General features: G+C 47.9%; 2 protein-coding genes across 3 annotated transcripts; one reads left to right on the forward strand and one right to left on the reverse strand.

The window, feature by feature from the left end:
- Positions 1-22: 22 nt before the first annotated feature.
- Positions 23-17,123, forward strand: MRNIP (MRN complex interacting protein). Of its 2 annotated transcripts, XM_055539150.1 has the most exons (9): positions 23-174; positions 2,089-2,148; positions 8,233-8,321; positions 12,063-12,140; positions 12,265-12,340; positions 13,673-13,830; positions 14,881-14,968; positions 15,213-15,314; positions 16,419-17,123. In XM_055539150.1, the coding sequence occupies exons 1-9, from the start codon at positions 109-111 to the stop codon at positions 16,887-16,889; spliced, it is 1,188 nt and encodes a 395-aa protein (XP_055395125.1). In that variant the 5' UTR covers positions 23-108; the 3' UTR covers positions 16,890-17,123. The 2 variants fall into 2 exon arrangements, with proteins under 2 accessions (XP_055395125.1, XP_055395130.1); XM_055539155.1 differs by lacking the exon at positions 12,063-12,140 and having other exon boundaries at positions 24-174.
- On the reverse strand, positions 17,066-27,938 carry SQSTM1 (sequestosome 1). Its single transcript, XM_055539141.1, has 8 exons — positions 27,688-27,938; positions 25,778-25,873; positions 25,018-25,247; positions 24,789-24,930; positions 23,943-24,023; positions 19,364-19,578; positions 18,913-19,108; positions 17,066-17,939 (listed from the first exon to the last, which is right to left on the reverse strand). Exons 1-8 carry the CDS (start codon positions 27,890-27,892, stop codon positions 17,782-17,784), a joined length of 1,323 nt encoding a protein of 440 aa, XP_055395116.1. The 5' UTR covers positions 27,893-27,938; the 3' UTR covers positions 17,066-17,781.

The raw sequence follows: 27,938 nt of genomic DNA on the forward strand, positions 1-27,938 counted from the left end.
GCACGCGCGTAGGAGGCGGGGCCGAGGCTGGAGCGCACAGAGCGCGTGAAGGGGCGGGGCCGCGGCGGACCCGGAAGCCGGCGAAAACGCAGGGGCGAGGGGGTCGCAATGGCACCTCCTCAGCAGGCGCGGGTCCTTCGTTGCTGCTGTTGCAGCCTTTTCCAGGCTCACCAGGTGGGGCCTCCCCTCCCCCGAGCGCGGGGATGGCGGGCGGGACGAGGTGGAGCCTTGAGAGGCTAGACCTCTTCCTCACGCCCTGCTCGCAGACATGGGCTCAGTCTCGTGGGGTTGCGGAGTGTGCTTGAGGCCTGGACAAGTGATGGTATCAGTTGTGAGAATTAGGTTTTATTGATGTCACTTCTCCATACCCGTTGTTGTGGCCTTTGGGGAGCATTTTGCTCTTTGGATGTAAGATTTGTAGAAACCAGGACTTCCCTGGTGGTACAGTGGGTCAGAATCCGCCTGCCAATGCAGGGTACGGGGGTTTGATTCCTGGTTGGGGAAGATTCCACATGCCTCCAAGCGCTTAAGCCCATGTGCCAAAACTTCTGGGCCCCGTGAGCTACAGCTGTGAGTCCAGGAGCCCTAGAGCCAATGCTCTGCAACAGAGAAGCTACCACCGTGAAAAACCCTGGCGCTACAACTAGACTAGCTCCCGCTATCTGGAACTACTAGGAAGACCCAGAACAGGCGTGCTCAGTCGCTTCCGACTGTTTGCGACCCCGAGGACTGTAGCCGGCCAAGCGCCTCTGCTAGGCCTGTCCAATTGCATAGATCCTTTTATACCGTATTCTCTCTCTCACTCGCTCTTTCTAGCCCCTCAGAGCTAGTCAGTTACTGCTTGTCCTTCCAGAGTTTTATTATTTTTTATTGCATGTCTTACTTGCATATGTAGCTATAGAAAGTACACAATAGTTTTATGGTGTTTGAAAGTAGATGCTGAAAAGTAGAATCTTAGGATTATACCCACTTAAATTTGTAATTGATGTTGTTTGTCCTCTCTAGAATCCTTTTAGGTACTTCTCCAAAAGACCTGATGATTTTTGTTTCAATTGTATTTATTTTTATGAATCAACCTAGACATCCTCATGATGTTACGCATGCTATCTCTTTTCTAAAGAGTTTTTATTGTTAGTATTAATTTGCTTTTGGCTGCGCTGGGTCTTCATTGCCTTGGCTTCTCTTGTTGCAGAGTGCGGGCTGTAGCGGGGCAGGCTTCAGTAGTGGCAGAGCACAGGTCTAGTTGTACAGAGGCCTCGTTGCTCTGAGGCTTGTGCAGTCGTCCCAGACCAGGGGTCAAATCCGTCTCCCCTGCGTTGGCAGGCGGATTCTTAACTGCTGGACCACCAGGGAAGTCCTCATTCCACCTGTTAAAGCACCTTGGGTGCCTCTTGGTAACATTTTCTTTGTTGCCATTATAAATGGACTTTTCTTGCATTATCTCTTCTAACTATATGTTTGCTTATAAGCAATATTAATTTTTGAAGATACATACATTTTCTACCTAGCGCCTATGTTAATATATTGTCTTACTGGTTTTAGTAGTTTTTCATTTTATTATCTTCAGTTTTAAAGAAATAAATCATAATATTCATAAATAAGGTTAGTTTTTTTCCCTCCATTTTCATACCTCCTAATTACTTTCTCTTTTTGAATTCTATTGGTTAGCACATCCGAAAAGACAGTAAACAATAGTGCAAATCTTTGACTTGTTCTTGACTTTCATGGGACTGCTCATGGTGATTTTCCAGCTTTAGAGCTGGAAGTAAGCCATTTTATTATGTTGAGAGACACCCCATCTAGTCAGATTTATCAAGACTTGAAATGTTATGGAATTTTCTGAGAATGACAGATAGTAGAGATCTAATTTGATTTTGTTTATTAATATATGGATACCCAGTTTCCCAGAACCACTTATTAAATAGGCTCTTCTTTCTTCACCTTTATAATATACTAAATTTTCATACATGTGTTGGTTTGTTTCTAGACTCTATTCTTTTCCACTGATCTCTTTAAATTACTATTTCTGATCCAGTTCCAACTGTTTCAAATAATTATTGTAGCTCTATTTCTGAAATTTCATTATAGGTGAAAAAGAGTCTCAAGTGGACATGCAAGGCTTGTGGAAAGAAGCAATCATTTTTGCAGGTGAGTCCCAAGAAGCAGGGTGTCTAATACCCGTACCAGAAAGCAGGTAGGACCCAGCCATGCAGAAGTGTGTTTCTCATGGAACCCCGTGTTCCATTATTGACTCAGGTTCATTAGATACAGAGCTCCTGCTCCCTAAGATCATCTTCCTTCAGGAAGTGAAGTGGATGGAGTGGTGCCTGGAAAGTGACCTTCCTTTGTTTATTCAGTCAGTCAGTATTTACTGAGTACCATCTACGTGTAGGCATGGGAAACAGTGAAAGGTAAGAAGGTGTCCTTATTGCCTGTACAGATCTGCCCTTGTGAAAGGGGAAGAGAAACTAAAACCACACATGTAATTTAAAATTTAACTGAGCACAGTGAGAGGAGAGTGCAGAGTCTGTAAGAGTAATCAGACCTAACTGGGGCTGGACAGACAGCTGTTCGAGATCCAGGGGTGTGAGAAGGGGCGGGCAGGGTGTGAAGGTAGTCAGGAGGTGAAAGAGCACGTGGACAGAAGGGAGCATGTTGTAAGTGCTCTTATTAGCCCAATTTTTCTCCCAGATTACAGTTTTTTTCCAAGTCCGTACTTACTGACCCACCTGATTTCTAATACCTCAGTCTCCTCACTGAGCCCTTTGTTCACCTGGTCCAACCCTTGATTCTACCTCTGCAGCCTCGTTGCATCATTCTCGTCCTTCAGCTGCAGGGGCTTTTCTCTCTGACCTTGAAACAATCCAGACCTGCTTCCTTCTGTGTGCTTGTTGTTGAGGTATCCCCTAGTTAATCTCACTTCCCCATCAGAAATACATTCAAGGGTGTTTATGTGAGTATTGTCCATCTCAGACTGTAAGTCCTTGAGAGTAAACGCTTTGCCTCTTTTATTTATATACACTTTTAAAAAAATTGAGGTATAGTTGATTTGCAATATTATGTTAGTTTCAGGTATATAACAAAGTGATTTACTTATACATATTTTTTTCCTATTCTTTTCCATTACAAATTATTACAAGAAATTGAATGTAGTTTCCTATGCTATATAATAAATCCTTGTTTATATGTAGTGGTGTATATCTGTTAATCCCATATTCCTAATTTATTCCTCTCCCCCTGTTTCCCTTTTGGTATCCATAAGTTTGTTTTCTATGTCTGTGAGTCTGTTTGTGTTTTGTAAATAATTTCATTTGTATTATTTTTAGATTCCACATACAAGTCATATCATATAATATTTGTCTTTGACTTGCTTCACTCAGTATGATACATTCTGGGTCTACCCATGTTGTTGCAAATGGCAATATTTCATTCTTTTTTATGACAGTAATATTCCATTAGATTTATATATGCAGACATACACACACACTTCACATCTTCTGTATCCGTTCATCTGTTGATGGACACACATATACCCTTTTTTTTGACATTGTACTGTATACTTTTGGTACCTAGCACAGTGCCTGTGAGATAGTGCTCGCTCGAGGAATGTCTGTTGAATGAATAAATGACCAGCCCCACATTGATGGGCACTTAGGTTGATTTTAGTTTTCATTATTATGAACAACTCTGTAGTAAAAGAAAGAAAGTGTAGTCGTTCAATCATGTCCGACTCTTTGTGACCCCATGGACTGTAGCCCACCACGCTCCTCTGTCCATGGAATTCTCCAGGCAAGAATACTGGAGTGGATTGCCATTCCCTTCTTCAGGGGATCTTCCCGATCCAGGGAGTGAACCCAGGTCTCCTGCATTGCACGCAGATTTTTTACTGTCTAATCCACCAGGGAACTCTGTAATGAAGCTTCTTACAAATACCTCTTTCTTTACTGGACCAATTATTTCCTTAGGACAAATTCCTACAAGTTAAATCAGAGGAATTCTTTCAACCAAGGTTCTCTTAGTTGCAGATTATAGGAAAAAACACTTCAGCAAAATTTAAAATGCACTGGCAAGGTACTGGGACATCTTGTGGGGATCCAGGGGAAGAACAGCCCTTCACCCTTTGAAGAACCAACCCCAAGACCTGAAAAGCTGCCAGCCACACAGGCATCTTTTCCCTCCCTCCTCCTCCCTTCACCGATTTTCTCACTGTACCTCCCTCCTCCTCTCCCTTTCCAGCTTTCCTTTCCTTTCTGTCTCTTTCCAGCTCACAGTAACATACTCCACTCAAAGACCACAGAATCTCATTTCAAACCAACTGAAAGAGCCGAGTCCCAGTTATAAAGTCCTGGGAGAAATAATCTGATGTGGTTGACTCAGATGTCCACCTCTGGTCCTGTCAGTTGGGATGGGTAGGAGTGGGGACAGTTAGGTCATCTGTCAGTAAGTAGGGCAGCTGAGGCCTACCTTGAGATGGGGTCTCAGAAGTCAGGAGGCTGGCTGATGACTGTACATGTTTTAGATATCAGCCTGTATTTCTGAATTCTTGAGGAAGGTTTGCCTTCCTCTCAGCGCCTCCCATGCTTATGCAGTGGCATATGGCTTAGGACTGACTAGGCCACATTAACAAACAGGCACCACGATTGTGGCTTAACACAATAGAAGTTGTTTCTCTTGCTATTTTGAACAGTCCTGGGAGAGTTTGAGATCAGCAGGGCAGCTGTACTTGGTGTGATCATTCGGGGACCCTGGCACCTGTCATCTTGAGGTTCTGCTATTCCCTGAGGCTTGTCTCCTGCTGCCGCAAGCCCCTGAAGGTGCAAGATCAGGAAGACGCTACCCAGGAAGAATCTGGAAGTGGTTCACACTCCAGTGGGAGGAACCTAGTCTCATGGCCACACCTGACTGCCAGAAAGACTGGAAAGTGTAGTCTGGTCTGCTCTCAGATGAGGAGAGAATGCATTTTACTGTTCAGAGAGCAGTTTCTGCCATGCAAGAGAGCCCGCACCCTCCCAGTTACGCCATACATGAGTTGTCTTTTGGGAATTTATTTAATTTTTTATTTTATTTCACTAAAGTATAGTTGAATTACAATATTGGGTTCATTTCTGCTGTACAGCAAAGTGATGCAGTTATTTGCAGAAACTGTATGTGTGCCTCACACACACACACATCCTTTTTCATATTTTCCATTATGGTTTATCACAGGATATTGAATACACTTCCTGTGCTGTACGGTAGAGCACTGTTGTTGATCCATTCTGTATGTAATAGTTTACACCCACTAACCCTGAACTCCCGGTCCATCCCTTCCCCACCCTGCTCCCTCTTGGCAGTCATAAGTCAGTTATCAGTCTTTTTAAATTTTGCCTTTACTCTCTCCAGTTCATCTCCTCCCGTTCTCACTTGAACTTGCCCAAAATGGGATTTCACTCCCCACCAGTCTACTAAAATTGTTCATGTCCAAGTCATCAGGGCTTGGTTCTCAGTCCTCAGGTGACGTGGCTTATTGGTGGCATTGTCAGAGTTTGTCACCTCGTCCTCCTCCTTGGAGTCTTCACCTGGACTCCAGTCGCCCTGCCCCTGGTTTTCCTCCTGTCTTCCCAGCTTGTGTTTCAGTCCTCTTTGCCAGTTTCTCCCATCTCCTCGTCTTCTAGACTTTGGAGTGCTCTGGGACTCAGATTTTTGCTTTGTTTTTCACCTCTTCTCTAGCTACAGTCATTCCCTTAGTGGTCTGAGATAAGACAGTCTGACAGTTCTCAAGTGTCTGTGTCAGACCCAAGGCCTGCCAGTGAACTTGTATATGCTTCCAGCCACTTACCTCTCTGCTGGATATCTAACAAGCACCCCAAACCTATATTCCCAAATGAGCCCTCCCCTCCCTTTCACCTACCTGCTTTTCCCACAGTCATCCCCATCTCTTAACTGCCCAGTCTCTCTTTCTGGTTGTTGGGGCTACAAACCTTGAACTCATCCCTGAGTCTTCTTTTTCTTTTATACGCTTCATGTGATCCCTCAGCAAATGCAGTCACAACGTACCCACGTTGTGCCCGCTTGTTATCACAGTGGGCTGAGTTGCCGCAGTATTTGCAGCCCCCTCCTGACTGGTCACCTGTTCCAGCCATACAGTCTCAGCACCACGGCCAAAGGGTCCTACGTGCGCAGGATCATGTCAGACCTTCCAGGTTGGAGTAACATATATGTGCCTTCAGACGGGGCCTGGACGGGGCAGGAGACAATGTAAAATGGAAATGTGGGGCCCTTTTGCAAAAGCAGAAAAAAACTGCTATTAAAGGTTCTAAATATTAAGCTCTTCTTTCATGATCTCTTGACTTTTCCTAATGTTTTTTATTTACTAATGGTTTAAATATTTATTTCTATTTATTAATTAATTTGACTGCTCCAGGTCTTAGTTGCAGCGTACAGGGTCTTTCAGTTGAAGCGTGTGGGATCCAGTTCCCCCACCAGGCATAGAGCTCAGGCCTTAGCCACTGGACCACTGGGAAAGTCCCTATTTAGTATTTTTTTAATTTACTATATGATTTGTTCCTGTGTAAAGAAAAACTAACTAAATGCTAGTGTTAACCAACATTTTAACATGTTAAAAGCTAACATTTAAATAGTGCAATACCATTTAGACTGTGCAACACTGGTTTTAAATGCTAAGAACATTTAGTATGTATGTGGAACATATACAGAATAATATAAGAGCATTTAGTACACATGTAGAATGATCAAAATTGCACCGTTTTTCTTTTGTAGCTCATATATGCCTACATATTTTATTCTTAAGAGTGGAGATGTTGCACAAAATTAACTCTACTATTTTTACCTCGCTGCTTGACACACACACATTCTACCTACACTCTCAACCTTCCACTCACTGATTAGTCAGGAAGTACCGAGAAGAAGAGGAACTGTGAATTGTGCTTCTCTCCCTTTTTCTGTGGTGTTTTCAGCACAGGCTATTCCAGGGAGGTAATAGGGGTAAGAAGAGATATGATAGGTTTACTTGGTTGTTGATGCTTTTGGTGGAATACCCTTGCTTTCTTTCTGCAGCTGAAGCAGGTTCTGGTCCCCCTGGGAGCCCTGGCCCCTCAGGCACAGGCAGCTCATGCCGCCCATGCCTGGAGCCTCACTGGGCTCTCACGCCCTGCGGGCTCACCGGGACTCTGTGCCGCTGGGGCATCGGGCATGCCCTGTGCAAACAGAGTGGCAAGGAACAGTGGGCACATTTGCTGTCCACAACTTAGAAGCATGTTTCATCATCTCATCAGACTTCACTTACACAACACACGTTCAAAGATGAGATTATTAAGAATTTCAAGAAAGAGAGCAGAGCAGATCTCACACCCATAAGGCTGACTTTTCCTGTAACAGGGCCTGCACTCTCAAACCTCATCTCCTACCCTCTTTGCCCTAAACCATTCAGCTCCAGCCACTTGGCCTCTTCGCTGTTTCTCCAAAATGCCAGGCTCAAGGTGTTTGCACTCCTTTCTGTTTCATTGCTTCTGCTATCTACATGATTTGTTCCCGCTTATCTTCCTGTTTCGTGCTCAGATGTTACCCTCTCAGTGATCTACTCGTGGACCTCTTGAACACCTCATATAAAATTACCTTCTGTGTCTCCACTCTGCCCACGCCCACTGCATTGCCTTGCTTTCCTGTGTAGCACTTCTCACCATCTGCTGGCCGTGTAGGTGTCTTATGTGCTTATTATCTGTCTCTTACACAGCAGAGCTCCGTGATGACAGGGATGTTTATACACTCTTGTATTGTCCTTACCTAGTTCAGGTCCTGGCACATAATAGGTACTTAATAAATATATATTGAACAAATGAGTGACTACTAAGTGAAAAATAAATATCTCATCTGTTTTATATTGTTTTGATTGTGAGTGAGGGTTAAGTATCATTTCATGTTTATTGGCGATTTGCATTACTTCTCTTCTGAATTCCTTATGTTTATTAACCAATTTGTGTGGGGTTTGGATTGAGTTTGGATTTGACATGTAAAATTCAGGGTAATGGTAGGCAGCCAGATTGACTGAAATTAGTCCCTGAGACTGTTAGTTTGTAAATCCCTGCAGAAGGGGCAGTCATTGTTTGAGTTCCTGCATGGTGCTTCAGGCCTTGCACAGTACATTTTTACCCTCCCTGAGTTGTGTCTCAAATGGGTCTGTTTCTCAGCATTCTGTCAATACTTTTTAAACTCATATCTGTGTTTGTTTCTCAGGCTTACGGTGAGGGCTCTGGTGCTGACTGTAGACGCCATGTCCAAAAATTAAACCTGCTGCAGGGACAGATTTCGGACATGTCACTCAGGTATGATAGTTTGAGGGAGGCCTGGTTATCTGGCCCTGTTTTCATCTCGAGTGGATGGTGGGAGTATATGATGGAGAAATCCCTTAGATTTCCATGTCTAACAACATGGCAATTAGATACTGAACGATACTGAACAATCTTCCCACTGAAGTTAATTTTAAAATGCCAGCCATGATATTTTAAAGGCACTGACGAGATGACAAAAAGGTAAGTAGTCATCAGAGATCAAAAATGAAGCAAAAGCCAAAATCCAGAGAGTAAGCTGGGCTGCTGGGGCGTTTGAAACCTGTTGCCTTGCAGCTTCCATGTAGCTGGGAGGGAGGCAGGAGACAGAGAAAAAGTCTGTTCAGTGTGGGAAGGTCAGTCGGAGACCACCACATAGAGCTGAGTGCCCAGAGGACTACACCCTTGGTGTACAAATGACCTAGAAATGCACCCCTCCGAGGTAGGTTGACCCAGCCTGTCCTGCCCTCGGCACTTGCTAAAGAGGGGAAACACTGCTCCAGGATTTTGTAAGCACAAAGATGCTGTCACGTGACCTTTCACCCTTTTACACATGCTGGGTGAAAAGTCTCAAACTGAGGACTTAGTTTATTTTATTGACTGTGCTGGGTCTCCGTTGCTGCACAGGCTTTTCTCTCGTTGCGGCGAGCCAGGGCTGCTGTCTATAGTGGCAGTGTGTGGGCTTCTTGTCGCGGCCAATTCTCCTGTTGCAGAGCGTGGAATCTAGGGTGCGTGGGCTTTAGTAGTTCCCGAGTTCCAGAACACAGACTCAATAGTTGTGGCACACAGGCTTAGTTGCTCCATGACACGGGGGATCTTCCCAGACCAGGGATCAAACCCATGTCTCCTGCATTGGCGGGCAGATTCTTTACCACTGAGCCACCAGGGAAGCCCTTCAAACTTATTTTTAAAGTGTCCCAGGAAGCAGAGATAAATGTAGCTCCTTTTTGGAGCAATGCATCTTCAACCCAGGCATCAAAGGATATATAAAATTCCAAGTGGCATATACCCAAAGTTAAAGATCATTTAACTTACTTAAGGAAGCATGTCACCATGAGCAAAAGACAGCAGAAATGACAGAGAAGTCAGATCCAAAAAGAGTTCAGAATACATAATATTGTATGTTTAATATATTTAATGAAATTAAATGAGGATGGTTGATATAGGAAGAGCAAGAGACTTTAAAAAATAACCACTTTTTTAAAGAACAGCCAAAAAGTTTGTAGAAATGAAAAGTTTGGTCACTGAAATTAAAAGTTCAGTGGCTTCCCTGTTGGTCCAGTGGTTAAGACTTCGCCTTGCAATGCAGGAGACACTAGTTCAGCCCCTGGTACCGGGAGATCCCACGTGTCGTGGGGCACTCAGGCCCTGCAGCACAGCTACTGAGCCTGTGCTCTGGAGCCCACAGGTGGCAGCACAGGAAGCCTGCACGCCCAGAGCCCGTGCTCTGCAACGGGAGAAGCCACCGCAGTGAGCGGCCCACACCCCGCAGTGAGGGAGCCCCGCTCACCACAAGCAGAGAAAGCCCAAGCACAGCAACAGAGACCCAGCACAGCCAAAGTATAAGTACATAAGTACGTCTTTTTAAAAACAGTTTAGTGGACTGGTAAACAGATTAAGTGCAACTAAAGAGAGAATTGGTGAAATGGAAGATAAATCTGAAGAAATGATTCACATTGTCAATATGAATAAGACAGAAAGGTAGAAAATATGAAAGTTCAGAGACATGAAAGATACAGAGACGAGTTCCAGCAGGAGATAATAAAAAGAATGGGAAAAGGCAATGTTTGCAGAAATGAACAGAACTTTTTCTACAATCAAAGGGCTCACATTCTTAGATTCAGGAAGTGCATCTAATCCCAAACTGGATAAAAACATTGTGTCTGTAGCGGATCCTAATGAACCTATCCAAAAGCTACTAGAACTAATAATTTAGCAAAATCACAAGGATACATGGTCAACATACAAAACTGAATTTTATTTTTATGTAACTGCAGTGAATAGTTGGAAAACGACTTTAAAAATCAAATACCGTTTATGATACCATCAAAAAATAGGATACTTAGGGATAAATATAACCCAAAAATGTGCAAGATATTTTCAGTAAAAATTACACAACTTTGCTGAGAGAAGTTTTAAAAAGATCTAAATGATGAAGTATGTTCATGGATTAGAACATTCAGTATTGTCATGATGTCACTTCATCCTAAATTGATCTATACAGTCATCTCAATCCCAGTCAGAATTCCAGCAGTTGTGTTTTTTTTTCTGAAATTGACAAAGTGATCCTAAAATTTATATAGAAATGCAATTGCCAGATCGATTTTGATAACAAAACTGGAGGACTTCTACAGCCTGATTTCAAGATTTAGTGTAACACTACAGCAATCAAGACAGTGTGATTTTGCATATACATTTTGTGGTATTTTCATACAGTAGAATACTACTCAGCAACAAAAATGATATGGGCAAACCTCAGAAACGTTGCTAAGTGAAAGATGTCAGACACAAAAGACAAGATACTTGTAAGGATGAGTGGTTCTCACCTACAAGGGCAGATAAGGGAATTTTAGGGTGATGAAAATTTTCTAAATCTTGCTAATTATATATCAATAAATTTTCTATATCTTGATTGGAGTAATAGTTTCAAAAATATAATTTACCAAACTCATCTGATGTACCAACACTTAATTTGGTACATTTTAGGGTAGGTTAATTATAAATTCTACCTCAATAAGTTAATTTTAAAAGATAAAATCCACCCTTTGACACAACAACATAATGAAATTACAGAACATGGAAAACAAAGGGAAGAACTAAAATGTAGCTGGAGAAAAGAGAAATCACCTACTGAGAAATGGTAGACGCCCAGTTCTCAGGGAAACAATAGAAGCAGAAGACAGACCATACCTTCATATGGCAGAAAGAGGTTCTGTAGTTGATGGAGCTGAGTTCCCAGATCATAGTATGGTGGGCAGAGTTCTGGTGAGTAACAGACAGGACACTGCTCAGCTGGACACTGGGGTATCCAGTGTAGGCATTTGACATGCATGATCTCATTTCATCTTGCTCGTCACCCCATGAGGATCATTGGCTTTGGTTTACAAATGAAGAAACTGACATAGAGGTGCCCACATTTGGTGGACTTGGGTTTCCATTGTAGGTCAGTAGAGAGAGTTCCAGTGTGATCGTGTGAGGTAGCAGCCCTGTCGGACATGGGTGGTTGCGGCTTCGGTGCTAGCCTTCAGCCCTTGAACAACGCATGTTTTAATTGGCCATCCGGCTCCACTCGAGACTGCAGAGGCTCCGCTCCTCACTGTGCTCTCTGTGTGATGAAAGACCCCTGCTATCCCTGGGAGGGTGGGTGAAGACACATCTGACTGAGGAAAAGGCCTTATCTCGTAGCGGTTGAGATACCACACAACTGTAAAGACACTTCTATGACCCTCTGCAGTGGGGACGTCGACGCTGCTGATGGGAGGGACTGTCAGAGTTCAGCTGAGTTAGTCTCTCTATTCAGGCCCTGAGCAGGGCAGGTGCACATGTGTTGTCTCATTTATCTTCACAGTCCCCTTGCATCATTATCCCCATTTGTAAATAAGGAAACTGGGGTACAGTTACGTACCCAGAGTCACACAGTCTATGACAGCCAGTCTTTGGCAAAGCCATGATGCCAGCTCTGGTCTCAGAGTGAAGAGCGCCCCTTCTGCCCTGTGTTACTTTTCCTGTTGCTCCAAGGAACAGATGGTCCCTCTGCCTTCTGAACTGCTGGAGGATGTCCAAGTCACATGGAAACAATAGAGATAAGTTCAATCAGTAAGTTCCCCTCAGCAGGCTTTGATAGCCATTGTTAAGTCTATGCATCCTACTGCTCCCGTCTTCACTGTCCTTCATCTTCCTGGTCGTTTTACAAAGAACAGTTGTACAATCTTTCCCTAAGGTCTCTGGGAGAATCCATACGTGCCAACGAGGAAGAAAACGTGGGTCCTTGGCAGGCTGCCCCTGCAAGTCCACAGGTAAGCCAGCGGCACCACCTCAGCCCAGCTGCCTGAGCCGGCTCTGTCACCAAGAGGTTCCATTCATTCATTCATCGTTTGTTCTGTAAACAGATGTTGATGTCACTGACTGATGAAAACTTGGCTTAAAGCTGCAGGGGATACAAAAATGAATAAACCTTTCCCTTTTATAAGTGTGTAGACAGCCATGTAAACAAATATTTGCAATACTATGAAAAGGGCTTTTTCTTCTGGCTGCCTGGCTTTTCTTCTGAACCTAACTTGAACCTCACTTCCTTGTCCTCCCCTTGTCCGAAGCACCCTGGGCGGGGAAAGGATGCTGTTGTAGAGTGCCTGGGTTGCCGTGTCCGCTTTCTCTAGATGGTGGCTCACGTTCTGCCGTTCTGTCCCGAGGCCTCAGAGTAGGTGCTCGGTGTTGGGTGGGCAGTGTGTCAAAGCTCCAGGGACTGAGCAGACAACACCATTGGTACGTCCAGGATGCCATGGCTACAAGGTCACTGTCCTGCCAGGACAGGGGAAACAATTCTCTGACAGGCTCCCTGGAAGAGCGCCACCTTTGATCACAGAATCATGCTGGCAGCGTCTGCACTCCAGGTTCTCTTCGTATTTTTATTATAAATAGGGGAGATAGTCTTCAGCACACCACTTTCACACATCAGCTCTTGCATGCTTGAGTCCATCCTTTCAGTTTCTTTACTTACAGACCTAATCTTTCATCATCACCTCTGTAAGAAATACTTGTTTGCATCATCCTGGAATTTTCACTTGTATCTTCTATGTTGCTATATAGCTTTCAACTATTTTCATTTTTAAAAAGTATCTACAGAAGATAGTGGATTTGCCGATATTTATTCCCTTCTTGTAGAGAAGGAAATGGCAACCCACTCCAGTACTATTGCCTGGAAAATCCCATGGACAGAGGAGCTTGGTAGGCTACAGTCCATGGGGTCGCAAAGAGTCAGACACGACTAAGCGACTTTACTTTTATTCCCTTCTTATTGGGCATTTACCAAACTTCTGCTATTATAAACATTTGCTGTTATTGGTAACACTTTAATGAGCATCTTCATGCCTTCATCTTCATTTGAAACCACTGGACCAGGGAGTGTGGACATTCGCAAAGGTCTTGGTAAGTTGTGTCTTGAAGCTTTCCCCAGGTGTGTGCCAGGGTGCTCTGTTCAGGACATCTCTCTCCCATGACCTGCCGGTCAAATTCCTTTCCTGATGGTGGCGTAGGCATGGGTCCTGAGGCCCTTGGGCCTCAGCGTTGCACTGGGGATTCTCAGTAAAGGTGCCTACTTTTGAAAATAAATTTACTTCCCAATTCTGTAGGAAAAACTCCAGCCCTCAAAGAACCGCTGGCTGAAGTATCTGGAAAGGGACTCCAAAGAACTGGGGCTGAAAGGAGGAGGAGTGTGTTTCAACGGTCAGCCTTCATCCGAGACAGAAAAGCCAGACCCTCCGTTCAGCACAGGCCTGCCTAGGAAAAGGTGCCAAGCCCGTCACCAATCTAGCCTCACCCACCCCCACCTAACTGCCCCGTGGTTTGGGGGCGGACAGGCAGCTTCCATGGTTGGCAGGGAGCCTGAGGGTTGTGAGCCAGGAGGCACCGTCAGCACAGGCCCCTGGCCAGGCCGGGCACCAGGCGCAGAGGTGGGAGCTGAGCAAGATGCCAGTGGAGGCGCCTCTTAGGAGTCTCACTTAATTCAGAACATCCAGACTGCGCTGACCTCAGGGAGAACTCAAGGGCAAGGCTGACAAAGTGAAGTGTGGCCAGAGAAGCCAATGGGCCTGGGAGATTTTAGCTGAGAGCAGGAAAGACCTGATTGTCACAGGTCTCCTCTCAGCTTAACCTGCATTTCAGTGAGTTTTCTGAGAGACCACCTCATCTAGGTTTAGGGTGGCTCTTCCAGGGCAGATGCTTTGGGGAGGTAGATTCCAGTTCAAAATAAGAACTTTCTAGCAACTGCAAGCTATAGAGCAGAGAAATGGACTGCCTTGGATGTCATTGGGCAACCTGTTGTTGGCAGTAGGGCAGAAGCTGAGCAGCCATCTGGGAAGCTATAAGGGATGGCAAGGTGCAGAGCAGGAGACCACCAGTCAGGATCAGACCACTGCTCAGCGGTAGGACTAGGTTGTATTTTTTTAATTTTACTGAAGTATAGATGATTTATAATGTTGCATTAGTTTCAGGTTTACAAAGTGATTTGGTTATATATATATAGTAGTAATAATACATATATGTGTGCATATATGTATTCTTTTTGAAATTCTTTTCCATTATAGATTATTACAAGGAGGACTGGATCTTTTTTTTTTACATTGTTAAGATTTTTTTTTATATGGACCATTTTAAAAATCTTTGTTGAATTTGTTACAGTATTGCTTCTGTTTTATGTTTTGGTTTTTTGGCCTGGAGGCATGTGTGATCTCCTTGACCAGGGATTGAAGCCTGCACCCCTTACATTGGAATGCAAAATCTTTACCACTGGACCAGGGTAGTCCCAGGACTAGATTCTTGACAGCATTTTCTCTGCCAGGAAATGGAACCAGAGCACAGTCCAGCCTCTATGTGGCCCTCATGTCCAGGACTCCAGAAACTGTGAGGTCACCTTGAAGTCCTTGAAGGTCAGTGTCCCAGTGGCCATGGAGCACATGCTGGATTTTTTTTATTGTTTTTTGGACTATTAAAAGACTTATACCCTCCCCCGTCCCCAAAGTCCAACTTCCCATGTGTCTTGTTATGTCTTAAGCCAACTCCTTTCTCTGGCCTGCCCTGTTTCCCTGCTGTTACTGATGTTAACTGGGTCAAAAGGGCAATTTGATGCCCTGGAGGCAAGCGAGGTTGACCAGTAGGACTTTTCTGCATCAGGCCCGTTCTCTTCATTCTACATGGAGTGCCAGGTCTTCGCCAGACTGTTCAACTTGGGACCTGCCCTGCATTTCTGAGGAACTGCCACCTTCATTTACCCAGGTGGGTCTTGTGAATTTGGGGCACTCTATTCACCCAGGACCTGCTCTTGTTATTGATGCTTCACACCTAGCAGACCCCACCATACCTTCCAGGTCGCAGAACGAGGTTTTGCTTTATGCTGTTGTGGGAGCCACAGGCGTCCAGACAGAGGAACTCTGCCAGGCATATGTCAGTGCTGCACCAACATAGGCCAGGGTTGACCTGACCAGCTTCAGACTGGAGTAGAGAGCACCTATTCAAAGCCAAGAGGCAGAGATCAAACTTGGTGTTGCTACTAACTAGCTATGTGACCCCCAGGTAAGGGTATAGCGCTCCATCTCCAAATTATAGAATAATGAGTGTGACAGTTACCGATGTACCAGTCCCTGGGCTAAACATTTTAACTGCATTGTCTAATGCTCACCACCAGCCTGTTTTGTTTTGAAGGTAAGGAATCAAGGCTGGCATAGGTCCAAAGAGGTCACAGCAAGTCAGCCCGAGAGCTGGCAGCCTCTGATCACTAACAGCTGCCCAGAGCCTCTTCCACGCTGCCTGGGGGAGGTGCTGGGGGCCCCTCCTGTCACTGCTTTCACACTCCTTTGTAGGCAGTGGCACTCATTTTGCAGTGAACCCTTGTTTCCTGAGGGAGAGGGAGAAGCCAGGCCCCAGCGGCAGTCACATCCCGTATCTGCAGCTTTAAAACCCTCGACACGGCTATAGAGAGCTTTCCCCTTGCCTGGCGATGAGCACATGGTGTCTCCAGATGGTTGTAGGGTCCTTCCTGCTAGCACCCCAGGCACTCCCTCATCTGATTCTAAGGTCCCATGAGATAGATCCACTGATCACATGGGACCATCTTGCTCTTTTGGAAAGCCTAGTCATGGAATTTGGAGTGAGAGAGAGGGCATTTATTTGCTGTGCTTTGCTTCATCTCAAAATCAAGGCATATCCCTGGCCTGCCAGCCTACAGGATAGTAGACAACACGGAGCAGCAATTGTCAGTGCCCAGAGGTACCATCCAAGACTAGCGCAGGCCCAGGACCCACGCCTCCCTGTCCCTTGAGTCTGCTGGGCACCTGTTCCTCTGAAGGGCAAACGTGCCATCACCTCGTGTCTCCCCTGCAGGATCATGCTGGCCTGGCAGGGAAGGGCAGAGAGAGCAGTCGTGAGGACCTGGACACCACGGAGCTTGTTCCCCGGGGGGAACCACCGTGTCCTGCCCAGCAGGTCAGGACCATGTCTAAGTGGGAACAATGTCTTGGAAACAGCTTACATTTGGACACAGAGCCCCTCACCCCTCTGCAGAGAGGCCTCAAGCCAATCCAGGCAGCACAGGCTGAGCAGGGGGCCCCCAAGGCCCAGACTCCAAGGGAAGGAGGCCTCTGCAGGCTCCCTGGTGCACGCCAGTCTCCTCAGACCACACACACTCCCATGTCTGGGCCCAAGTGGCTCTGTGGGAGGATCCCTGAGCAGTCACAGGGCGCAGGCCCCTGGGCAGAGGGTGCGCCCTTGGTCAAAGGGATGCAGGCACGTTCTTCACTCATGCGTCTATGTGACCTTTTTAAAACTGGAGAGGACTTTGATGACGATCTGTGAGTTGAAACTAGTATGTTATTCACGTAGACATATTTGTCACATGAACCCTTCAATTTAGTGACCTCTGTGCCACTGAAAACAGGGTTCCCCAGGTTGCTTTCAAATAGTAGGACTAAGGATGACTTATGGGAACTACAAGAAGCGACGATAAATATGACCATCAAACAGATTACCTCTTGTACCATCTTTGATTAAAGTGCTTATACCTTTAATTAAAATTGTTTACAAATAGAATGGTTACAAAGCGATTTTCTTAACTTTAAAAGCAGCTGACACGTTTGGAAATGGTAACTACAGTGGTTATGAAATAGGCAGTACTCTGAACATCAGTTCCTCTGCCAGCCCTTCTGTCTTCTCAGATGTTAGCCACAGTCCTGAGCTGTAATTGCTATAGGACAGCCTCTTCCACCCCGGGTGAATGCTGGTGATCCTTTATCTAAATTCAGAGGATATCAAACTTCTAGCAGAAAATCAGTTACATATCAGTGTCCTATAGTCATTAAAAAAGAAAGAAAAAGCAGAAAGCCATTTGGCAAGATCTGTTCTGGACTGCTGGTGTAATCCTGCAGGGAGAGTACGGATAGGATGCAGTATGGTCTCCACGTCCTCCCCAGTGAGGCGTCTCTCACTCTGCCCTGGGGGGGGGTCCCCTGGCTGGAAGGAGCCAGACATCCATGGGAAGCTGATCAGTGTTTCTCAGAATCCGCACTCACACCCTTGGAACGCCCCCCCGTGTCACTTGTTCTACTGCCCTAAATGGCTTTGTGCATCCCCACCCCCCAGATTCTGAAAGAATGACGAGAAATTGGGACTTAGAGGCACTGGGGTTCTACACTAACTCAACACAACTATGAGACAAGAAAGGGGACACAGAATGGGTGAGCAAACATCGTCACAAAGGTGGTGGGTGTTTTGAATACTGGATGGTGTCCAGGGCAGCCCCGATGTCGTAATTCTTGGTCTGCAGAAGCCTGGTGAGCCAGCCACCTTCATCAGAGAACCCCATGGATAGCATCTGGGAGAGGGACTCAATCAGCCGGGGGTCAGCTTCTGCCAGAAAGAGTAATGAGAGCTATGAGGAAGAGGCACTGCGCCCCAAATGTGACCTGTACCTGGCCCTTGTACAAGGTCTTAATCCTCACAGGGACCCTCCAAGGCAGGGACTGTCAAGCTTTTTCTGTAAAAAATCAAGAGTAAATATTTTAAGCTGCTTTGCAGGCTATTTGGTCTCTGTCACAAATATTCAACTCAGCTGTTGAAGTATAAAAGCAGCCACACAATATGTAAAAAATTAGCATGGCTATGTTCCAGTAAAACTTACATTTATGAACCAAGATTTTAATTTCGTCTCATTTTCCCATCTTGACTTTTTTCCAACCATCATAAAAATGACAGTCATTACTGGCCCATAGGCCACAGTTTGCCACTCTCCGCTTCAAGGCAGAGAAGATAAATACTGGCAGCCCAAGGGCTGGATTTGGCGCACAGATGGGTTTCCAGCTGAATAATGTTTTAAACGGCTCTGCCATGTGACAGTGCTGAACCAGAGCAGGATGTGAGTGGCCTCCTTTATTCAGTGCGTGTCCTCCAGGCTGCCCCTCTCTCCACCCGGCCCTGCTGCCTTCCACACCACCCACTTTACACCACGGCTTCCTGCCTGGCTCCTCCTGGAACCGTGACTGTGGCCCCTGCTCATCACCACTTGCCATGAGTAAACAGTGGCGATGGGCTCCGAGTCCACTTCCAGCAGGCACGGCGGTGCCCAAAGCCAGTGCTGCGGCCACACCACATCTGCCTGCATAATTCTGGGTCTGTGTGTTAAGTTTTAGAAACTACTAAAACTAGCTGAGCGTACTAAGGCTCAGTATAGACGCAGAGGACAAAACCAACTCCTAGATTTCTCTTATATCAACAGACAAGCCCTGCAGTAGAGAAGGTAATGCCTGTCTGTGTTGCTAGAAGCAAGTGGTAGGAGGCTCTGAATGGAAAAGGGAGAAATACACAACTATCTGAAATCCCTTGCCTGGTGGCAGGTGTGGGTAGAGTGCAGCTTCCTTCAGTCCTGTGGGTCCTTCCTGGGAAGGATCCAGAGAGCTTGGCCCTTCAGACTCAGGCATCTGTAGAGACTGCAGTTCACCTGTAGACGGGTCCACCTCTTTTGAAGACAGATGAGTCCAGTCATCATCTCCTCCTGAACAGTTATCAGACTCCATCTGTTCCTGAAACAAAGCCCCAGTGAGCACAAGCATGAGAACAACAGGCCACCTGACCACAGCCTCAGCTCTGCGAGAGACAGGGCACGCAGGACTAGCAAGAGTCCTTTTGCTTTACAGAGTTCTAGTGGAGGGGTCACAGGACAACTTAAATGCCACCAACAACTCAACGGAAATGGGTTCTGCTGGCTGTGTGAGTGCCGGGGAGGGGCTGCGACTCAGGTGCTGGGAGAAGCTCTGGATGTGTTAGGCGGCACTTGCCTCAGGCTGACCCCCTGACTCCAGGGCGATCTTATTCATCTGCTCCGTCAGAGACTGTGCTGTGCCCTCCACGTCCTTGTCTGGCTTGCTGGGGTCAGAGCAGCAGCTGCTTGGCTGAGAGCTACACTTCTCCTCTGTGCTGGAGCTGCCTGCAGAGGTGGGGGTCAGGCGGCTTCTCTTGCCTCCATGTTCCACATCAATATCAACTTCAATGCCTAGAAGCCGGGGGGAACAAAAACTTGATTAATAACGTCATCCCAGGTCAGCTTCAGAGCGACAAAGTCTGTAAACAGACTCTGTTTTCCCCTCACCGTGCAGGACAGCAGCTGCACAGCAGGCACGGCCAAGCCCTCAGAGCAGGGTGAGAGCTTGTGCCACACGGCCAGCCAGAGCCACCTGCACCGCAGTGCGGAGGACGTTCTTGGCCTCACTTGAGGCATCCCACTTGCGTGCAGGGGCCGAGTGATGTGAAAAACACGCACGCTGAACACGCTACCCCTGCTTAGGCAGGCAGCCCACGCAAGCTTTGTGTGAGACCCATGAAGACGGCGTGTCCACCTCCAATCTCTCACACTCTGGGCACATGCTCACTGAAGGGAAGGGAGGGCACACTCACTGGGTTTATAATTCGTTTTACTTTCTCCAAGGACACGCCCCATGTCTTAGAGTGAAGCACTTTCAAAAGAACGGGCCTTCCCTGGTGGCCCAATAGTTAAGAATCGTCCTGCCAATGCTGGGGCCATGGTTTTGGTCCCTGGTCTGGGAAGATCCCGCAGGCCACGGAGCAACAAGCCCGTGTGCCACAACTGCCGAGCCTGCGCTGGAGCGCGAGCTGCAGGTGCTGAGCCCGAGTGGCACAGCTACTGCAGCCTGCACTGCGGCCTGTGCTCCCAGGGGGGGCCACTGCAGTGAGAAGCCTGTGCAGGACCAGACAGCAGCCCCCACTCCCCAGCTGAAGACGGCCTGCACGCAGCAGCAGACCAGTGCAGTCACAGGTCAATTGAAAAATTTAAAGACTATAGCATGGATAAACATCAAGGCCCTACTGTCTAACACAGGGAACCATATTCAATATCCTATGATAAACCATAATGGAAAATACATACATGTGTTACTGAATCAGTTTGCTATACACCATCATTAACATTATACATCAACTATCCCATGGACGGAAGAGCCTGGTGGGCTGCAGTCCATGGGGTTGCCAAGAGTCGGACACAACTGAGCGACTTCCCTTTCACTTTTCACTTTCATGCATTGGAGAAGGAGATGGCAACCCACTCCAGTGTTCTTGCCTGGAGGATCCCAGGGACGGGGGAGCCTGGTGGGCTGCCATCTATGGGTCACACAGAGTCGGACACGACTGAAGCGACTTAGCAGCAGCAGCAGTAGGCTTCAATAAAATTTAAAAAGCAATATAGATTCCCTGCCCCCACCACACAGCCTGGCCCAGTTGCCAAGAGTTGGACACGACTGAATGACTTCATTTTCACTTTCATGCATTGGAGAAGGAAATGGCACCCCACTCCAGTACTCTTGCCTGGAGAATCCCAGGGACGGGGGAGCCTGGTGGGCTGCCGTCTATGGGGTCGCACAGAGTCGGACACGACTGAAGCGACTTAGCAGCAGCAGCAGCAGCATACTTCAATAAAATTTAAAAAGCAATATAGATTCCCTGCCCCCACCACACAGCCTGGCCCACCCTCCAGAGACAACTTTTAACTGACAATGTGCTTTTTCTGTCTTTCCTGACTACTTAGGTTTACCATTTATTTCTAACTCTAGATGATCAACACTTCCCCTATCCTTTCAAAAACTCACATTTTGGTAAAAACAATATTCAGTGTTTATGTTAGTGCCACTATGTATATAGGCTTCTTTGCTGGCTAAGGAGTGGGCTTATCTCCTCAGAGTTTTCTGTATTTATAGCAGTAACGATGCTTTCTTTTTCACTTAGTGACTTTCCCCATGTTCTCTCACAGCTTCTCTATAGCATTTTCTACACAGATTAAGTGTATCAGATACCCCATCCATTCTGGTTTTCCCCTGGAGACCATCCCCGGCAGGCATGGAGCTTCCAGCTTTTACAGCAGCCTTCAGAGTTTCAGAAGTCTCTGCCCCAAGGGTTCTGACAGGACAATTTTAAGCTCTGGCATGGGGTCTTTTTCAGTCCTTGTCCAAGGCATCTGGGGCTTACAAGACTGTACCACAGTCTCTGCCCTGCTATCCAAAGCCTCTGTGTAGGGGATGTTTGTGGAAGATTCCACGGCCCTGCTGCTTTACATCCTAGGTGTCAGTGGCTGTGACCTCCAGCCAGGTGCAGCCCTGGGCTCATGCTCTTTCTTGCTCAGCTGGCTCTCACAGTGCCAGCTTATCACAAAACTTACCATACTTATCAAAAAAACGTCTTAGTCGCTGACTCACTGTACCGACTGCCCTCTGAGAGGTATTAGTGGTTGCCTCCCTCTGGGCCCCTGCTCTTGGAACTAACATTCCCTTCTAGGCAGTTAGTAGACTGAGTCATCCTGTTAGTTCCTCAAAAGAAAGGAAAATAAATACCCGTAACTCCAAAGAGAGTTTAATCCATTCCTCGAATGGCTCTCTTCAATAGCTACTCAAAAACACATTCCACTGAAACTTGTTTTGTAGGGTTCCAGGCTCCTCCTGAGTTAGCAGAAAGCACTCCATCCACTTTGAAAGACCTGAGAAGGCCTTAATTCTTACTGCCAAAGACCTCTGAGCACTTCTAAAATTATTCCCTGGTGTCCTGAATGGAGAATCCACTCAGATAGGTCTCAGGATGGAGAGCAAGTGTGACAGTCTCCTGGGAAGTCTTCAGAACACACAGACCCCTCATGCCCTACCCAAAACCCACTTAACGAATCAAGGGACCTGGAACTCCTCACTGTTTTAAAGTCTCCTGCCTGAACGCAGACGTGGTTTTGTGACTTCCCAAGTTATCTTGTTCATTCTTTCAAAAGAAAACTTTTTTATTCAGGATAATCAGTTTTAATAGTTTCCATCTACCAAAATATACACCCTCCCACACAAAAAAAAATTAAAATCAAATAAAAACCAACCTTCCGTTGGTGATTCTGATGTTCAGTAGACTTGAGAACCACTGTCCATTTACTATCTTCCAAAGAAAAATTTTCCGTGGCCTCTGAAACAACCCATTAGTTGGGATTACTTAAAATCCTACTACCTCTTCACTATGTCTTAAGTGAGTGGCAGAGTTTAGGAATAACCTATCTCCCAATTATTTCATCACTACTCCACTGTTACCCTCCTTGCTGCTGCTGCTAAGTCACTTCAGTCGTGTCCGACTCTGTGCGACCCCATAGACGGCAGCCCACCAGGCTCCCACATCCCTGGGATTCTCCAGGCAAGAACACTGGAGTGGGTTGCCATTTCCTTCTCCAACGCATGAAAGTGAAAAGTGAAAGGGAAGTCGCTCAGTCGTGTCCGACTCTTCACAACCCCATGGACTGTAGCCCACCAGGCTCCTCCGTCCATGGAATTTTCCAGGCAAGAGTACTGGAGTGGGTTGTCATTTCTTTCTCCAGTTACCCTCCTTAGAAAGCATTAAATATAGCAATTATTTTTCCTCACTCACTCAAGAGTCCTTAACTCCAATACAGAAACCATGTGAGATCTGAGCTGTTTCATGTAGCAGCAATGCCAAGATGTCACTGCTACTTCAAAGCTGCTTTGTCAGCAGAAATGGTCTCAGGTTGGAAGCAATGCCAGTCATGCTCTTTGAGCCACAGGGCGGGTGGTGGGTGAGCTTGGGCACCCTGCTACAGCATTCTTTCAGACACTGGACACAACTTTTGGACAGACCAGGTAGACACTTCCCACCACACAGTCACAAAGATGATATCATGGATCCATCATAAGTCACCTTCATCAGCTGATTCTTATGGCCACAACCCAGCAAGTGCTTTCTAAAGTTTTAGAGGTTTTAGCCTTGGGCCAGGTCACACTATGAAGGTGCACAGCTCACCCACAAAGACACCTACCCTGGGCCTGCACACTGGGAATCCAGCAGCGGACACGAGAACCTCCCTCCCTTACTCCTTTCTCTCTGGCACTGGCACAAGCCCAGTTCTTAGGAAGCACCAGGCAAGGTTGGGGATTGCAAAAAAGGGAAGAAAAGCAATATGGCATCTCAGCTAACTACTCATTTAAGTCCTTACAGAAACCCCAAAGCTCAAGTAAGGAGAAATACAGACTGGTCTTCTCCCAAAGGACAAGCAGGAAGAAGATGAAGGGCAGCCTTTAAACTGAGCACGGTCACCTTCCCTAGTGGGATTACCCAACCAAATGCTGGCTGATTCTTGGCTGATTCCACTTCACTCTGTGTGGAAAGCTGAAGAATTTGTCAGGGAGTTCAACCTCAAGTGGCCTGTGGTGCAGCACTTGGTCAAGACTGATTGATATGAAGCAACGAATCCTTACTGGTCTCAAAGACACATCAGCTGCCCATCCTCTGCAGTATCCCATCTGAAAGCCACAGAATAGCCGCCTGCACGCTGGTTACCAAATGCTGTGCTGATGTCAAAGGAGGAGCACTTACCCAGAGGGCTGAGGGCAGCCGCCACACTCTCCCCTACGTTCTTGAGGAAATTCACACTGGGATCTTCCGATGGACCAGAGGCTTTGGTTTCAAAAAACAAAGATACTTTTAATTCAAAGCATCTCTCTCAATGACTGAAACCTGTCACAGTCCTGTCTGTCCCAGAAGCCCTGCTCCCGGGCTGGTCCCAGCAGCCTATACCCTATTGCTTCCCTCTCTCCCCCTCTCTAGGCCACCTCCTGGGCCCCTTTGTCTTTCACACCACTCCCCCTTCATCTACATTCCTAGTGCCTAGAAACTCTGTACACACAGTATAAAGTATTATTTACCCCTCCCCCCAAAAAAGTATTATTTACTCAAATCAAACAAATACCCTCATCTTTGTCCCTAAAGACAAGGTAAATCAAAGGACGTGGTAATACTAATAAAATCAGAATAAAACTAGAATCTAAAAGTTCAGAATGCAAGCTATGTGTAAATTTTTAACTTGGGAACTGTTTTACAAGATGTGAGCAGATCTGGCTCTGACTTTCCGAACAACTAGCATGAAGAAGGAGAGAGCAGACTGTGGAGACGCAGGTGCTGGAGGGACCTCCCGAATCTGCATGTGAGGCCACCAGGGCAGGTGCGTTAGTGGCCTTGAGCACCGAGGCACCTAGTTTTCCCAGATGTACAATGGAGACGATGCTTGCACTTTGCAGGATTTTATGAGGATTAAATGCACGAATGGCCACGAAGTGCCTAGGCCAGCCACAGGCATGCAGGATTTCAGGACACAGGGAAAGCCCTCCAGCTCTGCTGGCCCTCACGTCTCACCCTTCAGAGGCCAGCAGACACAATCCTCACCTGATTCCGTGGCAGGGCCAGGGTGGGCATCCCCTGCCTGAGGAGGACGTGGGCTCCAGTTCCCCGGTGTGCCCATCTCCCAGGCAGGCCACCCAAAGTGCCCATGTTTCAGCTTCCGGAGCCAGCGGCTGTGAGAGAAGCCCTAGGAAGGGGCAGGCAGAGGGGCAAGGTGGTGCCAGTCAGGGGACTCCTGCTACCCGGCGCCCACCCACAGGGAGGCCCCACTCACCTCAGAGAAGTGCCCAATGGGGCTGGGGAAGGCCAGCTTGCCGTGCTCCCGGTGCAGGCCCTTGCCCTCGCAGGCGGAGCACAGGTCGTAGTCAGGGCAGACGCTGCACTTGTAGCGCGTCCCCACCACGGGCCCGTTACAGCCGTCACAGATCACGTTGGGGTGCACCATGTTTCTGGGCACCTCCTGGGCACACGGGGGGCGCTGATCCCTCCGGCACTCCTTCTTCTCTGCAGGCAGGGTGGAGAGCCGAGACTCTCGGTGAGCCGCGAAGAATCGCACTCGGGGCCATGGGTCAGAAGGCCCACAGTGCCACCCTTCAGACACTGAATCCACCCGGAATTCAGGTGCTCAACTGACGGTAACAAAGCAGCTTCAGAACCTGCTAAGAGGCTCCAATCCCTGCACCTGTGACCTGGGGACGTGTGGCCCAGGCAGGAGCAACGCACCAGAGAGCTGTGTCCGTATGGCTATGGTCTTGGCCCGCACTAAACTAAACCCCAAAGCTGCCCTGGCCCATGATCGCAATCAAGAGGGAACCCCCCTCAAGAAAAGAGTGAACCCAGAGACCCTCCAATCTCACCCCCTGTGGTGGACACAGACTCCTTTCTCAGGTCAAGCAGAGTAATGACTGTGCTCCTGTCTTAAAGAGCCCCAGTCTCCTCACCCCTTCTTTGGAGGAACTTCTCCATAACCTCAAGCCAGCTGCACTCAGCAGGGAGCACTAGGCTTTAGGCAGCACCCCAGAGCAGCCCCTTACCTTTAATGTAAATGCGGAAGATGTCATCCTTCACATATGACATCGCCATCGTCAGCTCCTCGTCACTGGAAAAGGCAACCAAGTCCCCATCCTCATCTAGATTGTTTAAAAGACAGAACGTGAGCCCCAGCATGTCTCAGCTGGACACGAGCTGCTGAAAAGGGCTGAGGCTGGTGCTGAAGGGCCCTTGCAAGGCTATAAACCAAAGCCCACCTGTCTGGCCCAGAGAGAAGCAGGGCTGAGGGCAGACCACCCACTCACTCTGCCACTGCCGGGAGGGCAGGGGCTCCAGCCCGGGCCCGGGACACGCGCCAGCAGCAGTGTGTGTGCAGGGCCAGCAGTGGCAGCCCCTGCCCACTATGCCCTGCCTCTGGGCCAGCTGCCCCATCAGAAGGCTGCTATCTCTGTGCACATCCAGCCAGACCAGTCCCCATGTCAACGTGGAGATCCCCACCTCTGACCTGCTCCCCTTGGACCGCTTGTGGCTTAGAAGACTAAAGCAGAATACATCTGCCTGCTTCCGCCCCCAACAAAGTTAAAATTATGTATTTGTATGTAGTCTCCAATTTTTAGATGTTGGCGCAAATGGTTTAAAACACCACCATGCAGGACAAACCACACCATACATCTGCAGGCTAGATCAGGTCTGTGGGTCACCAGATGCAACATCTACCATAAAAACAGTGGCTGAATCAAAAGCCAGAAACAACTAAAATGTCCATCAACTAATGAACAGCTAAACAAAATGTGCTGTATCCATAAAATTGAATGTTATTCAGCCACAAAAAGGAATGAAATACTGATACATGCTGAACGTATGTGAACCGTAAAAACATGCCAAATACAAGAAACCTACATATTTTTATATGAACTGCCCAGAACAAGGGAATACATAAAGTAGGTTAGTGGTATCTGACGGCTGGAAGCATGGGATGGGAGGATAGCTAAAGGGTACAGAGTTTCTTCAGAAGGTGATGGAAAGATTCCCAGATGACTGTGATAATGGCTGCAGAAATCCGTGGAAATGGTAAAAACTGTACACTTTAAATGGACGAATTCCATGGGGTGGCAGCTCAATAAAATCGCTAATTTTTAAACAGGTTGAAAAAAAAAGTTGGGAGCCTGGCAGCAGTCCAGAGGAAGGTCCTAGTACCGCCCCACGTACACGGGCCCGCCTCCCTCCCAGCACAACCACCTCCCCTAACCCCACACCCAGCAGCCAGCTTCTCACCCGCGCAGCTATAAACAGCTGCCTCCCGGGCTCTGTCCCTACACCATTACTTCTAAAAACATTTTCTCTTGTGCCTCTCATCACTGCCAGTGAGATAACGTCTGGATTCCGCCTAGCCCTAGGTGTTCGTGAGGCCGCCCGACCTGTGCCAGCCGCCCGCGAGTTGCGGGCCAGGCCGCACCACCGAGCACCTCGCCTCCCGGAGCGTTTAACGGCGTCACCACTCTCCCCGCCGGCCCTTCCGCGTCTGCCCGCCCCGGCTCTTCCGGGTTCTCTCCACAACCCCACCTGGCGCTGGCAGACCCGGACTGCGGCACCGAGTCGGTGTAACCCGAGAGGCGCTGGGGGAGCAGGTGAGGACGCCCTGCGCCCTCGCCAAAATCTGCACTATCACCGCGGGGAGGAGGCCTCTCACGCCGCCAGGCCTGAGACTCGCCGGGAGGGCCTGGCGGCGCCAGACACCCGCCTCAAGGGCTGGCTGCGGCCACCGCTCCTCGTTACCAGGGCGGCACCAGGACCGAGCTAGGGGCCCACGCGGGCCGCCGTCCACCCGGAGAGCTGCGAGAGAAAACTCCCGCGGGCGCCGCCAAGGCCGAGGCGAAGGGGCCGTCGACCCGCCGGGCAGGGCAGGGCTGCGTCACGTCCCCGCACCGCTCCCGAGGGCGTCGGGCCCGCTCACCGCGGTAGTGCGCCTGAAAACCGCCGGGCCGGAGCACAGGAAAGAGCGCAGCCACCCGGCTCAGCAGCCGCTCACAGGGCCGGGGGCCAGGCGCGGCCTCGGCTTCGGCCTCGGGCTCCGGGCTAAAGCAGAAGCTGAAGCGGCGGATCTCGCGGGCTGCGTCCTCCTTGCCCAGAAGGTAGGCCTTCACCGTGAGCGACGCCATCACCGCCACTCGAGGAGCTGGAGCACAGCTGGGCAACAGCGGGCGG

The sequence above is a fragment of the Bubalus kerabau genome, chromosome 1 (genome assembly GCF_029407905.1).
Source record: "Bubalus kerabau isolate K-KA32 ecotype Philippines breed swamp buffalo chromosome 1, PCC_UOA_SB_1v2, whole genome shotgun sequence".
NCBI lineage: Eukaryota > Metazoa > Chordata > Mammalia > Artiodactyla > Bovidae > Bubalus > Bubalus kerabau.